Below are 15,800 nucleotides of genomic sequence, written 5' to 3' on the forward strand. Positions count from 1 at the left end.
AATCAGATAGATGTTGCGTGGCTCGATGGCTATAAAAATTAACGCGCCAGCGATAAGCCTGCTCCTAGTAGACATTGACAACGAAAACAAGGAGATTTTATTAGTAGTCAATACAATTAATGGTATTGAAAAATCTAAGTAAGCTACAGAAAATAACTTATAAATGAAAAAAAAAATTATAAATTTGTCTGGCTAGCCTTTAATAGACTTTAAAGGAGAATTCGTTAGAAGTCGAACAACCCTCGGAGAATGTAAAGAAGTTAGCAGCGGCTGTAGGAATGGAACTTCTTCCCAATGACATCCTGGAAGCCAAGAGGATTCCCGACAGAACTGTTCCAGGATGTTCACAAAAAGAACAAAATACTGGTAAACGGGAAAAATATAATCCAGACTTCAAAGAGCTGCTATGTTAAAACTATAGAAACGCTTTAAGAAATCAGCATCCTGGGTATGAAACCAGAGAAATGGCGTGCACCCGAGCACCGCAGACGCTGGGAGTTTACAGCGCGGTTAAAATCCGTGCAATTTACGAGACCGGGGAAAATATACAGATACACGAGACATACTTAATTGAACACACACATTATTTTGAAAACACTTTGAATCAGTTTGATCACAATGAGAAACAATTATTTCAGTCCCAATAATAATAGGGAGCGAGCATATACAGCACGATTATACCCACTAGCTGTAACATGTGTTCAGCGTGAAGGTTTGTAATGAGTGAGTAAACAGAAGTAAGACAGAGTGCCTGGCAACACTATTTGAACAACAGCCCATCAGTCTACTTATGGCTATCTAACTTAAATATACATAATGTGTAAATAATACAGAAAACAATGGAGGCAGGTACAGCAGATGGGATGCAGCAATAGGATGCATTGTACTGTAGTACTGTGGGAATGTTACTTGGTTGGTTGGATGTTCACAGTTTGCTGGGCGCTCCCTTGCGGGGGACACTGCTGTAGGGGGCCAGGTGCGGGAACAGAGATCTGCCGCTCTTGAAGGTCAGGATGTCTTCTATCTTCACAACCTGCAAATTAAATTACTTTAAGTGCGTGGACTAATGGCTTTAACCACTTGAATGACTGTCCGCTACTGTCTCAAACTGTAGTGGTACGCCACTACTCGAGTCGGACGGTGTCGGGTACTACTTAGTACAGAGAACCAAGTGCTAAGGTACCTAGGCCGTCGTAGATCCTACTGGACACTTCAGCCGTTGCCTAGAGGTTAAGTCGGACGGGACGGACACTGGGCGACCACTAGAATCTTCGACGTAACGGGCGGCAACATATTAATAATAATAATAAGAATTTATTCCTGAATGTATGCAGGGGTAGTGCAATGCAATACATTCCATATTTGAAATAATATACATAATTAGAGTTAAAACAATATAATAATACAGTAGAACCTCGTTAATTCGAAATCCACGGGACATCAAAAATCAAATTTCGAATTAACGAATTCCCACGTAATTCGAAATTTTATGAAAAAAAAATACGCCGAAAATCGATTTTCTGGGCCGCCTCTTCAAATCCGCGTGATATTTTAGTTGTAAATTCGTATTAATACCAATTATTTATTTATTTTCGCGGCCGATTACCGTAGCGGCGGCCCCTTTAAATTCAGTTATTCGCAATAAATTAGTAAAAATGCTATATATTTACGCGTAAATCGAGGTTTCGCTGCCGATTTCGGTCGCGGCCTACCCTTTAAATTGAGATATTCGTAAAAATACGATAAATTTCCGCGTAAATCGAGATTTCGCGGTAATTTTCCGTCGCGGCCGGCCCTTTATTTCAAATATCTGAATTTAAATTCGTAAGGATACGATATATTTCCGCGCAAAACGAGAATTCGCGGCCGTATTCCGTCGCGGCCGGCATTTTAAATTCAGATATTCGAAATAAATTCGCAAAAATACAATATATTTCTGTGTAAATCGAGAATGCGCGGCCGATTTCCGTCGCGGCCGACCCTTAAAATTTAGATATTTGATGTAAATTCGTAAAACTATGATATATTTCCGCGTAAATCGAGTTTTATCGGCAGTTTTTCGTCTTTTAAGATCAGATATTTGAAGTAAATTCGTAAAAATATGTCATATTTCGGCGTGAATCGAAATTTTTCAACCGATTTCCGTCGAGCCGTATTTTTTAACTCGGATATTCGAAGTAAAGTTAATAAAAATACGATATATTTCCGCGTAAATAGAAATTTCGCGTCCGATTTCCGTCGCGGCGGGCCATTTAAAATTCAGATATTCGAAATAAATTCGTAAAAATACGATATATTTACGCGTAAATCGAAATTTCGCGACCGATTTCCGTCGCAGCGGGCCATTTAAATTCAAATATTCGAAATAAATTCGTAAATATACGATACATTTACGCGTAAATCGAAATTTCGCGGCCGAGTTTCGTCGCGGCCGACCCTTTAAATTCAGATATTTGGTGTAAACTCGTAAAACTACGACATATATCCGCGTAAAACTTATTTTCTCGGCCCTTCAAACTCAGATATTTGAAATAAATTTGAAAAAGTGTAAATCAATTCAGATTTACCAAATAATAATACTAATTAGGACGATGTATAACCACGTAAAAATACATTTTTCGGCGTTTTACCGCCACGGCTGACTTTAAGATTTAATTATATTTTCACAAAAATCAAATTTTTTCGAATTACACGAACAAATTTTCGTGCACGGACAAAAATAAATTTCGAATTACGAATTAGCAAATTTCGAATTAAAAAAAATTTTGTATGAAAAAATTTTTCTGCGGAAATTTTTTTGGCAAAAATTTCGAATTATGCGTTTTTTCGAATTATCGGGGTTCGAATTAACGGGGTTCTACTGTATAGTGTGGATTTAATATTTCTGAATAAATAAATAATCATAAGTGTTATTTCAAAGAAATTACGACCGTGATAAGCTTTCAAATTTAGATGAATGAAAATGACATACACAGATAATTTTTTTCTTTAAACAGTCAGAGAGGCCTACATTCATGAAATAAAAAAGTAGAATCAGTGTTATTAGAGCAAGCAATTAAATTTTGTCCTCTACACAGTTTTCGAAGCATAAAGATTGCAACGCATTAAATTCTAGCACAGATTATATGAGAGCGCTCAACTGTTTGCCGAGTTCGGTTATAATAGAGGACGCTCACCGGTAAACGACAAATGTTCAACTGGTTAAAGAACATACCTCTGAAGTATCTTGAGGAGCCGGCAGTACTGTCTCATTGCTAGGTTCATCCGCCTTGAGCGCATCTGCATGTCCAGCACCACCCTCTGCGCTGGATATCACGTGAACGCCCAGCTTGTGGCGGCTTGCGGAGTTGGTCATTATCATATTCTGCAAACGGAACAACACCATAATACATGGTTGATACACAGGGCTGATGATCGAGGCGTAACGAAGACCAGCAAGATATTTAAATATTATTACAAATCAATAATACCTCGTAGAATTCCATCAGTTTCTCCCTGGTGACCTGCCTCAGGGCGTTGACTTCCACGGCCATCCTGCCAAAGTGGTATTGCTGGCAGGCGATCTCGGACCAGAGCAAGCCGGTGCGCCCGCCGAGGTGCTTGGGCCGCTTTAGCCGCAGAGCCACCAGGGACGCCCGATGGCGTTCAAACTCCTCGTTGGACATGTCGCGGATATTTGCCTGTAAGAAGCATTCATTATTATTACTATTTAATGACCAGATAACATTTTCACATATTTATGAAAATACTACATAACTTACATTAACTCCACACAGGAGGCCATGAGGAAAATAATTTCCCTTTAGGCCTATGTCACCTCTGGGGATGATGCGTGGGGGTTTTTTTGAGGAGAGGAAGGAGTGAACATGGGTCTTGAAGAGTCCCATGTTGTAGGAGAGAGGAAACACAGAGGTCGGCAAATCGTTCCACAGCCGAGCTGTAAAACTCAAGGAGTCGTAGAAGCAACCCGTTCTCATGTGACAAATGTTGAGCGCATGTTTCGCGATTATGCACCGGTGTCGAAGGGATCAATGACGCTAGTTCCTCGGAGCATCTTCCGTTGTAATACAGGTAGAACAAGGACAGCATACCTACCTACACCTGTGCTCTAAAGATTGCAATCTGCCGGTTAAGATAGGGGAATCTATCAAACGTACTGCCCGTTTCTGCCATACGCGAGAAGATCACCGCAGTATATCTCTCTCTCTCTGGTTTCAATCCTGGGATTGGTTTGCAGCAATTTCATCTAATCTCCTCTTCCATTCTTCCCTGTCTTGTGCGGCTCTTTTGACTTCTGCATATGATGAGCAGCGCACGTCCACCAGCAGGTCCTCCAGGTACTCTCGGCGTGGGCGTCCCCTAGAGTTGGTCCCCTCGGTCATACCCACTATTATGACATGCAAGAGGCCTTCTTGTCGTATAACATGGCCGATCCATCTTGCACGCCTTTTGGACAAGGTCCTGAGCAGTTGCCTTCCTCCTTCGATTCTTTGGAGAACCTCCTCATTTGTAACATGGTCTCTCCAGGAAATTCCTAACAGTCTTCTATAGGACCACATCTCAAAAGCCTCTAGTCTCCGTTTATCTCTTTCGGATAGGCACCATGTTTCGCAGCCGTACATCAAGATACTCCATACATAGGTCTTGATGAGGAGTATTCTCAGTTTTAGGTCTATAATCTAGCATTAATGGTTAAAGAGTATTCGCAGTATATAATCTAGCATTAATGGTTTCCCAGAATAGCTACTTTTATTCAGAGAAATGATTTTTTGCTCCCTTCCCCGGACCACCCATATAACAGCATAGTCCACACCGGTCTCGCGTCTTGCGATGGTGTGTAAAAACCATCCTGAGTCACTCTTCTATTTATTTATTCATCATTTTATTTGTTACAGCTGTGGAAATATATCTTTTTGCATTGTGTAATCACTGACTGCACCAGCACCCTCGGGCCCTAGACTCCACTGCTAGTTGTTCTCCTATTAACATTGGGTTGGTTACCTTCATGTGTTCGAGGAAAGCTTCCACTCTGGTCTCCACGTAGCTGGGGTGCTTATCTGACTGCACCAGCACCCTCAGGCCCTGGACTCCGTTGCTCCGCCGGATCCCGCTGAAGACGATGTAACCTAATTGTTCCTGCAAGTCATAATTACATTAATTTACCAAGCAATCAATAATTAAGTGCATGAATCAGATATTATTACATAATACAATAAAACATACTAATTTCCATTGTCTGTGAAGATGTGAAATAATCCTGCGTAATGTAATGTGTAAAATTATTCATGTTCAGTGATTCAACTGATTGTGGGAACCAAGCGATAAAGTAGGTGTCGACATTATTTTATATTTGAAAGGATATTTCTTTTGTTCATATTTTGAGAGATCTAAATACCAATGATTTTTAAAGTTTACTAACGGCGTGCATTCGAAAGGTAAATTATATATTTTTTTAATAAGCCATGATCCTGAGACAAATATTTTAAGTTTCAAAAATCTCACAACCAAACAGTTGCTGTAGCTGTCATTTTTACATCCTGTTTTATATCTAGCGTTAATCTATTGTTACAAAATGCATACACCTACACAAGTGACGCCATGTTTAAAGTCTCGATGACGTGAGTGACAATGACCTCGCCCGGCTGGTCGCGGCAGACCACATCGCCCATCAGTTTCCATGATGTTTACAACACTTGATCTTGATCTCAAAAACATGCAGAAACAAAATTTCAAACATCTCTACTGCAAAACTACAAATTTGCACATCCGACATGGTTATTCAGGACTGTTGATATGATTTCTTAAAGGTGTGTTAAACTTGTCATTTTGATGAGTTATTCGGTCACCGATAGTTTGTTACCTGAGTCCTGAGGATGTTGAAGCACGGCTCCGACAGGATCTGGTTGGTGAGCTCAAGCAGGACGTTAGACTCCGTGGACTGCATGCCGCACTGGTAGTACAGCACGACGCAGGAACTCTTGTGGACGGTGTGGTCCACTTCATATCTGTAGTGGCTTCCTACACAACGTAACAACATCATGAAATAGACTTAACTTGGAATGAATAAATGCAATCAGAGGTCAACGTGTTATCAGAGATCGATGGTAACCAAAGGTCGATGGGTAACACAGTATAGAAGAACCCAGTTAATTTATTTGGGTCCACGCATTAAAATTTGTTTGAAAATAAATCACATACATAATTCCGTTAATCTGAATCTGAGTTTATAAATCCTTTAAATTTATTAAATATGGTTTTTGAGGTCCTGTGGATTTGGAATTAACGGTTTCAACTGTATTGTAAATGCAAAATAAATTAAATAAGCCTAACCTGTTTCTAGTTGAACATCTCTCTCTGGCAACAGCTGCTGAGGTAAAAGCGGAACTGCATTCTTCGGAATTCTAAAATAAACATCAAATACATTTTTATTGAAACGTGAATATCAGAACATTGTATATTTAGTTGCACTAATATTTTATAAGGAAAGACATCTAGTGGGTAAAATTAGGAGAAATAACTTCAGAGGCTGAGCGAGGAGAGACTGGACCTGCTATAGACGAAGGACTGGAGGCGATGGGCCCCCAAACCCAACAGAACGAGGGGAAGAAGATAATTCTGAGAGAGAAGGGAAGAAGAATGGTCCATCACCAAAGAGGCTTTCCTATAATAAACTTGTAGGACGAAGGAGTGTTGCTAGGAATGTGCCTAAGCTAAAAGGGTATTCTTCTACAGGGATACACAAGTATTGGATACTCGAGGATTCAAGCATCTTGCCGACTACATTTGTATGAAGGCACAAGTTGCTGACATTTTATAAACTCGTCTCATTATCGTGCTAGCTTATGCGTGTGCTTTAGAGCAATGCTATGAACAAAACAGTGAAACCAACTCTCCAAGTTGACATTTGACATGCGGGTCTCGTGATTTCAGTAGCAATGTGTAATGCATTGTATCAGTATTGCCTACTTGTCTTCAATAAGTGCGGTTAGTTCCAACGCCCTCTCCTTTGTGGCGTTTCCGTGAATGAAGCACTCCACATGGATACTGGTTAGCAGGCGGGGAATGAAGTCCTCCAGCTTCTCCACGGTCATTGCTGAAACAAAAATCTAACAGTTAATCAGGTGGGCAGCAGAGAGGATACAATTATATATAGGTACCGGTCAGAAATATTTATTAATTAACGCCCGTTTTCGGGGCTTATACATATAAATATTATGAAATATACATTATTTATTGTACATAACTGAATTGCTTCATCTCACCGCATCTACAAAAACACTTTGCCGAAATGCACAAACGGTGAAAATACAGGTATTTTAGTTACCTTCTGCCGCCTCCTGCAGCTCGGCTTTGGTCCATGCATTCTCCGTGAGCAGCAGCGCCAGGTGGTAGACGGCGTGCTGGTACGGCTGTTCCGCCTTGAAGTTGCGGTAGCTGCGTGCGTTGATCTCCTTCATTACCTCGAAGCGCGCAGGGTCCACCTTGAAGGAGACCAGCCGCTCCATTATCTTGTCGAGAAGCACGTGCTGCTTCGAGTCGTAGCCTTCTAACCGCAGCTGGGAACAACAAGTCAACTTCAATACACTACACACCTTTTATGATGACGATGTATCCAATTCTCTCTGAGAAGTGTGGTTGATTTGAAAAAGAAATAGGAGTTGGATTCGCTTCCCGCAAACGACTCGGGTTCAAGAACTCATTCCGGCTGAACCCACACACCGCTAATAGACACGGACACTGATAATGGAAACTATTAGATATAGAAATGTAGTTTTATCTAGAAGGTCGTAATGTAATTGATTGTTTGTAGAAAGACTCACAGATATGCCGCTCTTGGAGTTGCTGATTTGCCAGCTGGTTCCCGCCAGCTCGGCGGCGTACGCATACTCATTGAGTGCGTCGCGGAACAACAGTGCAAACAGCGACGTCAGGTTGCAGCTCACGGGGTTGGCGTACACAAGGGGACTACAAAGAAACAACAGTTGCGGTTGTAGTTATCCAATGTCTATAATAATTACAACGGTATGTGGAAACACAACGCCCACTGACAATCGACAGTGTGCGTTGAAATGGGTAGAAGGACAAGAGCAATGAGCGACGCGGAAGTTATTTTATATCAACTTACAAGACAGAATATCTTGGTTCCATCTTAATTGTAGAAAATTATTCATTTTGGCAGCACAGCGTTTTTCTGTCATGATTTTATGTTGGATGCATTTTAAAGGTTTCCGTTTTATAAAATACCAAAAGTTTTCTTGACCTAATTTGTTATACTTTCCAAATGATAAAAATCAACAGCATTTATTGATATTTTCTATGGCTTCCGTTTTACAAAGGTACGCTTCCAAATTATGTTTCTGAAAACATATAAATAAGAGCAGAGTTTTAATAGTTCTTATTTATTAACAAACAATGATTAATTTCATTGATCAATATTTTACACTTTCGAAATGATAAAAATCAACCAAATTGGCCATGGAGATAAAATAAAATTTTCATCTACGGTGCTTTGTTTTTGCTTTATTAATGATTTTACAGTTTACAAAAGTTAACCATGTCAAGCTGTATGTACCCTACCGCAAACAAATAGAAAATGGATAAATTGACCCTCGACTTTTAGTAATTGGCTCGTTGCCGAGTATGGTGACCCCTACTCCACTCGCTCTGGTGAACAAGGCTCCAGTAAACACTCCTCTGCATGTAGATGCAGCAGTGATATTAAATCAGTCCCTTTCTCTAAACACTTTGCCGGTGACCACGAGCCGATGCAGATGCCTCGTGGCAGCTCTTGCAGAGTGAGCATATTAGTACGCCTGGCTGTCCATGCAATCCTACCCACACTTTAAGTGTGTCTATTTGCTTCCTTTGGCTGTCTCTAATATCTGTCCCTTCATACACCGAGCTACTTACCAGCTACATCACTGTGATGCAACCACAAGTAGCCAACCATTCTGCTACTCTTTAACAGGTTCGCTGCCGCCTATGCACAATATAACTGATCCTAGGTGCCAAGTGGCGCCACGGTTGAAAATCACTTAGCAGGTGCCGGCGGTTTCGTCGGTTTAGTCTTTATTGTTTACTCTTTTTACTCTCTTCTTATTATGTTGATAAAACAAAAATAGACAATTTTTTTTTGTCTTTTGTACAAATAATAACTGTTAAGATTTCAGGTACTGAAATATTAATATTGGTGCTTGTCACCCTAATGATGTGGCAACATTTATTTTGTGTTAGCGATTGCCGGGGCAATTTCGTATTGCCACGGATTTAATTTTTCTTCTCTTGTTACCATCCGTCTTGGGCGGTCGTTTTGGCAAAACGGCGGAGCTGCCAGGTTTTCACTTACATGTGGTTAATAAAACCGCGGAGAGAGATAGCAATATTGGGCTCACCTTACATGAGCTGCCCTACGGGTCTTTTTTATTGTTAAAATAAAGACCATTATTCGAGAGCTGGAGTTATTATTGAAGAGTTACTCCAGTCATACTTCCTTGGAATCTGGTGACTCACCACACCGGATTGCTCTGTCAGGAGAGTGAAGTCAAGATCCTGAACATTGGTCATTCAAGAGCCGGATGATTATTATTTGGATTGATCCATTTGAGACGGAAGATCATTATTTGGAGTGGTCCAGTCGGGCCTCATCATCATCGGGAGTGGTCCAGTCGGGCCTCATCATCATCAGGAGTGGTCCAGTCGGCGTCCTCATCATCATCGGGAGTGGTCCAGTCGGCGTCCTCATCACCATCATTGGATTGATCAAGCGAGCCTCATCACGACGCTCGCATGCACAGCAAATCAGGTTGTAGCCTTCCTTTCATTGTCCTTTCAAATTCCATTTAAAAAAGCTAAAAATCTGTGTAGATGCCACATTATTTCGTATTGATTATATCGAATTATATTCGGGTGTTCATAATCAGATGCTTTCAAAATAGCATAAAATTGTTGGTGATAATAATTTTTATTGTTGTATTCTGCCGAATAACTTTGCTTCTGCTTACGTACATATCTAGCCACGCGTTTGCAAGTCGTTCGTCCTTGCATGCCATAGTATTTTGATTGGTTTCTTTATAATCCATAGTATTATTTTATTCACGTCAAAACGTCAAACTGCCGTTTCGAGTTGTGTATTAAGTTTTTAAATCAGGTTATTGTGTTATTCGTTTCTAAAAAATGGAACTCGACAAGTTGGTTAAACAGCGCGGGGTGTTGAAAGGTTCATTAACGAGATTTGAAACCTATTTAAGCAACGAAAATGATATTAGGCCCAGCGTATTGTCGTCGAGATTAGATGCCATCAAACCTTCTCTGATGGAATTCTCCAAAATTCAGCTGGAGATTGATTTATTGAATAAATCAGAAGATCATGACGCGAGGGATAATTTTGAAGGTACATATTTTAATTTAATTGCATTAGGACAGGAAATATTATCAAAATTTAAGAAGATTGAAAATGTCCCGAATACATCTGTGAATTTACCACCAATATCAATACCAATTTTTTCAGGTTATAGTCATAAATGGTTGACTTTTAAAAACTCGTTCATTGCCCTAATTCATGATAACAGTAAATTAAATCATGTTCAGAAATTTCATTACCTTATTAGTTATGTGTCCGGAGACGCACTTGATTTGATTAGTTCTCTAGAAATAACCGGGGATAATTATACTGCAGCCTGGACGATGCTTATTTCAAGATACGAAAATGTCAGACTTATTGCAAATAGACATCTGAATTTCTTATTTAATGTTACACCGTTAAAACGACAGAATCATCATGAATTGCGAAATTTAATTGATCAAGCAAACATTCATTTGAGAGCTTTACATAATTTAAAGCTTCCAACAGAACATTGGGACACATTAATTATACATATTCTAACCTCAAAGTTAGATAATCACACACGTAGCCTGTGGGAATCCATGGAGTGCGATAAAATTTATCCTACGTTCGAGCAGTTTAGCAATTTTATTTCACAAAGGTCGCAGATCCTGGAAACTATCCAAGGTGATAATGATGGAATGCAACAGAAAGCGGAACCAGTTGCAACAAAACCAAAGTTTTTTAATTTTAAGGAAAGGAATTCTACGAACAAGGTTACGTTAGCGTCAAGCAACGTCAATTGTATGCTGTGTAATGACAGCCATTTCATTTATTCTTGTAAAATATTTGTTAACAAAGCACCAGCGGCACGAAGAAAGTTCGTTTCAGAGAGCAATTTATGTTATAACTGCCTAAAGCCGGGGCACCCTTCAAAGGTGTGCAGGTGGAAGGAAAAATGCAGTGTTTGTGATCGAAAACATCACACTCTGTTACATATCAATACTGATAATGTACAAGCGGGTACTTCAACTGGCAAGGGTCAGTCGGAGGCACCAGTGAATTTAGCGTGTCATAGCGACATGAACGGGCGAGAAATTTTACTATCTACCGTAATAGTAAAAATAGAAGACGCGTACGGTGGAACACACAAAATACGCGCACTTTTGGATTCAGGTTCAATGTCTAATTTTATTACAAAGGATACTTGTAAGAGATTAAATTTGCATTGTACAAAATTGAACATACCTGTTTCAGGTTTGCATAATAATTTAATTCATGTAAAGGAAACAGTTGACATTAAATTTAAATCATTATGTTCTCAATACGCGGATGAAATATCTTGTTTGGTATTAGATGAGATTTCTTGCAATCTTCCACAGACCGTGATTAACCCAAAAATGTTGAACATTCCAGACGGTGTCCGGTTAGCTGATCCGCAGTTTTACCAGCCAGCTTCTATTGATATGCTGATCGGAGCAGAGGTTTTCTGGCAGGTGCTTCGTACGGATCTGATACAGTTAGGAAAGGGTAAACCTACATTGCATCGAACGGAGCTAGGCTGGATAATATCAGGAGCTGTACAGAGTCGTCATAATACGAGGCCAGTTAAAGTTTGTCATATTTCATTAAATTCTTTGCAGAACCAAATAGAAAGGTTTTGGAAGGTTGAAGAAACCGAAAATAGTAAGCATCACTCTCTGGAAGATAGTGAATGTGAAAGGATTTTCGAAGGCACGCATAAACGCGATGCAAACGGTAGATTTGTAGTCAACTTACCGTTTAAATCTAACCTATCTCAATTAGGAGATTCATTTAGTATTGCTAAAGGTAGATTAGCGTCAATGGGAAGGAAATTCTTAAGACAACCTAGTTTAAAGGAACAATACTCGGAATTTATTGATGAGTATCTTGCGTTAGGTCACATGACTGAATGTGAACCTCCAAAACGCGATGAAATTACTTATTATTTACCACATCACGCTGTATTTAAAGAAGCAAGCACAACTACTAAAATTCGTGTTGTTTTTGACGGGTCGGCTAAACCCGCTCGAGGGATTTCTTTGAATCGCGCTCTAATGATTGGGCCCACCATTCAAAATGATATATTTTGTCACTTGGTATTTTTCAGAAAACATCAATATGCAGTCACCGCAGATATTGCAAAGATGTACCGCCAAATTAATATCAACCCGGAACACAGAAATTACCAACGTATATTATGGAAAAAGGATGCGGAGGATTGTTTGAAACATTATACGCTAAACACGGTGACATATGGTTTGGCTCCTTCGCCTTATTTAGCAATACGTTGTCTGCTCCAGCTAGGTAATGACGTTTCATTTACTCATCCATTAGCTAGTAAATCCCTTAAGGAAAATTTTTATGTAGATGATTTTCTTTCTGGTAGTGATTCCATTGATACTTGTCACGTGCTTAAATCCCAAATCATTAATGCGCTTGCTACAGCAGGCATGGAGATTAGAAAATGGAGGTCTAATGCACCCTCAATTAATGATTCTAAAGATAATTTGGAATTATTGCCAAATGAATCCAATGAAGCTAAGATTCTAGGATTAATATGGGACACCAAACTTGATGAGTTTACTTATCAGGTAGAAAACATAGACTCAAAGTTAGAAGTAACAAAACGTCAAGTTTTATCATTAATTTCAAAAGTTTTTGACCCTTTAGGACTGGTAGGCCCATTAATCATTGTCGGTAAGATAATTATGCAAAGATTGTGGAAGCTAAAAACATCCTGGGATGACGAGCTACCCAATGACCTTTTATTGGCCTGGCAGACTTACACGCTGAGTCTCAGTAAAGCAAATCATATTCGGGTACCGAGGAAAATTTTCTGCTTCAATAAAAAATCTTTTAGCTTACACGGTTTTTGCGATGCATCTCAAGTAGCATATGGCGCTTGTCTGTATTTAAGATCTACCGATGAACACGGCATTCACCAATCACAGTTAATATGCGCTAAATCTCGTGTAGCCCCACTAAAAAATTTATCGTTACCACGTCTTGAGTTATGTGGAGCACAATTATTAGTTAAATTAATGAAGCGGGTGACGGCAGCTCTCCAAGTAACAGTTGACACCACTTTGTGGTGTGATTCGTCAATAACATTGGCTTGGATTGCAGGAGAACCGTATCGTTGGACTACTTTTGTTGCTAACCGCGTATCAGAAATACAACGTGAAGGTGATGGCGCTATATGGCGTCACATTTGTTCAACTGAAAACCCAGCTGACATAATTTCCAGAGGAATAACATCTCAGCAGTTGAAATCATCTTCATTATGGTGGTCAGGACCACCATGGCTCACGTCCGACGAGGATAAGTGGCCACGTTCTACATTTGATACTCCCACGGAGTTGCCAGAAACGGCGAGGATAGTTTTGGTTACTAGTAGTCCTGTCGATTGGGAAATATTTAATAATTATTCTTCATTAAGACGACTGAGGCGCGTAGTTGCTTATATGTTACGTTTCATACATAACTGTTCTAAACGAAAACCGATGCGGGTCGACGAGCTTTCTGTAATCGAACTGGAACATGCCATGCATGTAATGATTTTGAACGCTCAGCGATTCGCATTTCGTGATGAAATAGCTTCTTTAAGTAATGGAAGATTTGTATCTAGGCGGAGCAAGGTAAAGGCACTAAATCCTTTTATGCAGGATGGGTTATTGTGTGTTGGAGGTCGACTATCACAATCTGATATTACCTCGGTCTCTCAAAAACATCCAATTTTGTTACCACAAAATCATAAGTTGACTGACTTAATAGTAACCCATCTGCATTATGAGAATTTGCATTTAGGATGTAATGCTCTGCTCGCATTACTGCGTTTACGGTTTTGGCCAATATTTGGTAAAAACGCAGTAAAGCGAGCACTGCATAAATGTATTGTATGTTTCCGAGTCCGTCCGCGCGAGTGTCGCCAGCTCATGGGTGACCTTCCTGCTGACCGATTCCGAATCCAAAGACCATTTTATGTAACCGGCATAGATTATGCAGGTCCAATTTTAATTAAGTCTGGTTTAACCAGAAATGCCAAGAGTGTAAAATCTTACATATGTTTATTTATTTGTTTTTCAACGAAGGCAATTCACCTAGAATTAGTGACTAATTTAACTTCAATGGCATTTATGAATGCATTGAAAAGATTTATAGCTAGGAGGGGTAAACCCTCACGACTCTTTAGTGATAATGGAACTAACTTTACAGGTAGTTATAGGGAACTTACTGAACTATTTGATTTTTTGAAGGCATCTGATAAGGAAATCCATAATTTTTTAGCCCAGCAGAATATTAGCTGGAGTTTCTTGCCTCCCCGCTCACCGCATCACGGTGGACTTTGGGAAAGTGCAGTTAAAATGACTAAGTTACGTTTAAAAAAGGCAATGCGGTCAACTGTTTTGACATACGAAGGCATGAATACCATACTAATACAGATTGAGGCTTGTTTAAATTCCCGTCCTCTGACTCCATTATCATCAGATCCAAATGATTTAAACGCACTCACTCCTTCACACTTCCTTATTGGCGACAACCTGTTAGCATTGCCTGAGCTTGATATCCATCATCTGCCTACAAACAGGCTTAATATTTACCAAAAGATGTCTACCGTTGTTCAATCTTTTTGGCACAGATGGAGCCGGGAATACCTAGCAGAATTGCAGAACCGAGTCAAATGGCAAGAAGGACGTCAACGCAGTTTACAGCCTGGTGACATGGTCATCATCAAAGACAACCAACTACCTCCGCAGTACTGGAGGATGGCGCGAGTGACGGAGATCCACCCTGGTCAAGACGGACGCGTCCGCGTCGTCTCCTTGAGGACGGCCAGAGGTGTCACCAAAAGAGCCGTGACACAGCTCTGTCTACTTCCCATGGAGGATCCTTCCTCCAACCTGGATTAAGAACAAATTACAACACTAAAAGTGATGTTATGTGTGAATCAAAATGCCGTCAGGCTCAACAGTGCCAAGTGATAAGATATTTTCTCATAAGTGGGTGCAGCGCACCAGAAGTTTCTACGTTATTAGACTTTTATTTTTTAATGTCAAGTCTGACATAGGGTTATATACGTTGTTAAGTTTTTTGTTATTATTTTGATATCCATGTATTGAATATTGTTTATTTTTGTATGTGAACCTGTTGGGTAAATTCTGAGTACCAATGTTGCAATCTCTTCCTACATTATTTTATGAAAAACGACTATTCCTTAATACTCGTTTTGGGGCGGGAATATGTTAAGATTTCAGGTACTGAAATATTAATATTGGTGCTTGTCACCCTAATGATGTGGCAACATTTATTTTGTGTTAGCGATTGCCGGGGCAATTTCGTATTGCCACGGATTTAATTTTTCTTCTCTTGTTACCATCCGTCTTGGGCGGTCGTTTTGGCAAAACGGCGGAGCTGCCAGGTTTTCACTTACATGTGGTTAATAAAACCGCGGAGA

At 39.9% G+C, this 15,800-nt stretch overlaps 2 protein-coding genes across 2 annotated transcripts in view; one reads left to right on the forward strand and one right to left on the reverse strand.

Annotated features, from left to right (window-relative positions):
- Positions 1 to 221: 221 nt before the first annotated feature.
- The window catches only part of LOC149409747 (insulin-degrading enzyme-like), a 36,012-nt gene continuing 20,433 nt past the window's right edge, over positions 222 to 15,800 (reverse strand). The window contains exons 14-22 of the mRNA XM_089649396.1: positions 7,821 to 7,965; positions 7,325 to 7,556; positions 6,967 to 7,093; positions 6,331 to 6,401; positions 5,861 to 6,018; positions 5,002 to 5,136; positions 3,471 to 3,680; positions 3,215 to 3,364; positions 222 to 1,033 (exon numbers count right to left, since the gene is read on the reverse strand). Of these exons, the coding sequence (XP_089505522.1) occupies positions 926 to 1,033; positions 3,215 to 3,364; positions 3,471 to 3,680; positions 5,002 to 5,136; positions 5,861 to 6,018; positions 6,331 to 6,401; positions 6,967 to 7,093; positions 7,325 to 7,556; positions 7,821 to 7,965 (1,336 nt within the window). The 3' untranslated portion in view covers positions 222 to 925. The remainder of the gene's footprint in view (positions 1,034 to 3,214; positions 3,365 to 3,470; positions 3,681 to 5,001; positions 5,137 to 5,860; positions 6,019 to 6,330; positions 6,402 to 6,966; positions 7,094 to 7,324; positions 7,557 to 7,820; positions 7,966 to 15,800) is intronic.
- On the forward strand, positions 9,660 to 15,255 carry LOC149409748 (uncharacterized). The gene is made up of 2 exons (XM_089649266.1): positions 9,660 to 11,840; positions 14,985 to 15,255. Exons 1-2 carry the CDS (start codon positions 10,174 to 10,176, stop codon positions 15,253 to 15,255), a joined length of 1,938 nt encoding a protein of 645 aa, XP_089505392.1. The 5' UTR covers positions 9,660 to 10,173.

The sequence above is a fragment of the Hesperophylax consimilis genome, chromosome 29 (genome assembly GCF_061612785.1).
Source record: "Hesperophylax consimilis isolate HC1 chromosome 29, BYU_Hcon_1.0, whole genome shotgun sequence".
NCBI classification, from domain to species: Eukaryota; Metazoa; Arthropoda; class Insecta; order Trichoptera; family Limnephilidae; genus Hesperophylax; species Hesperophylax consimilis.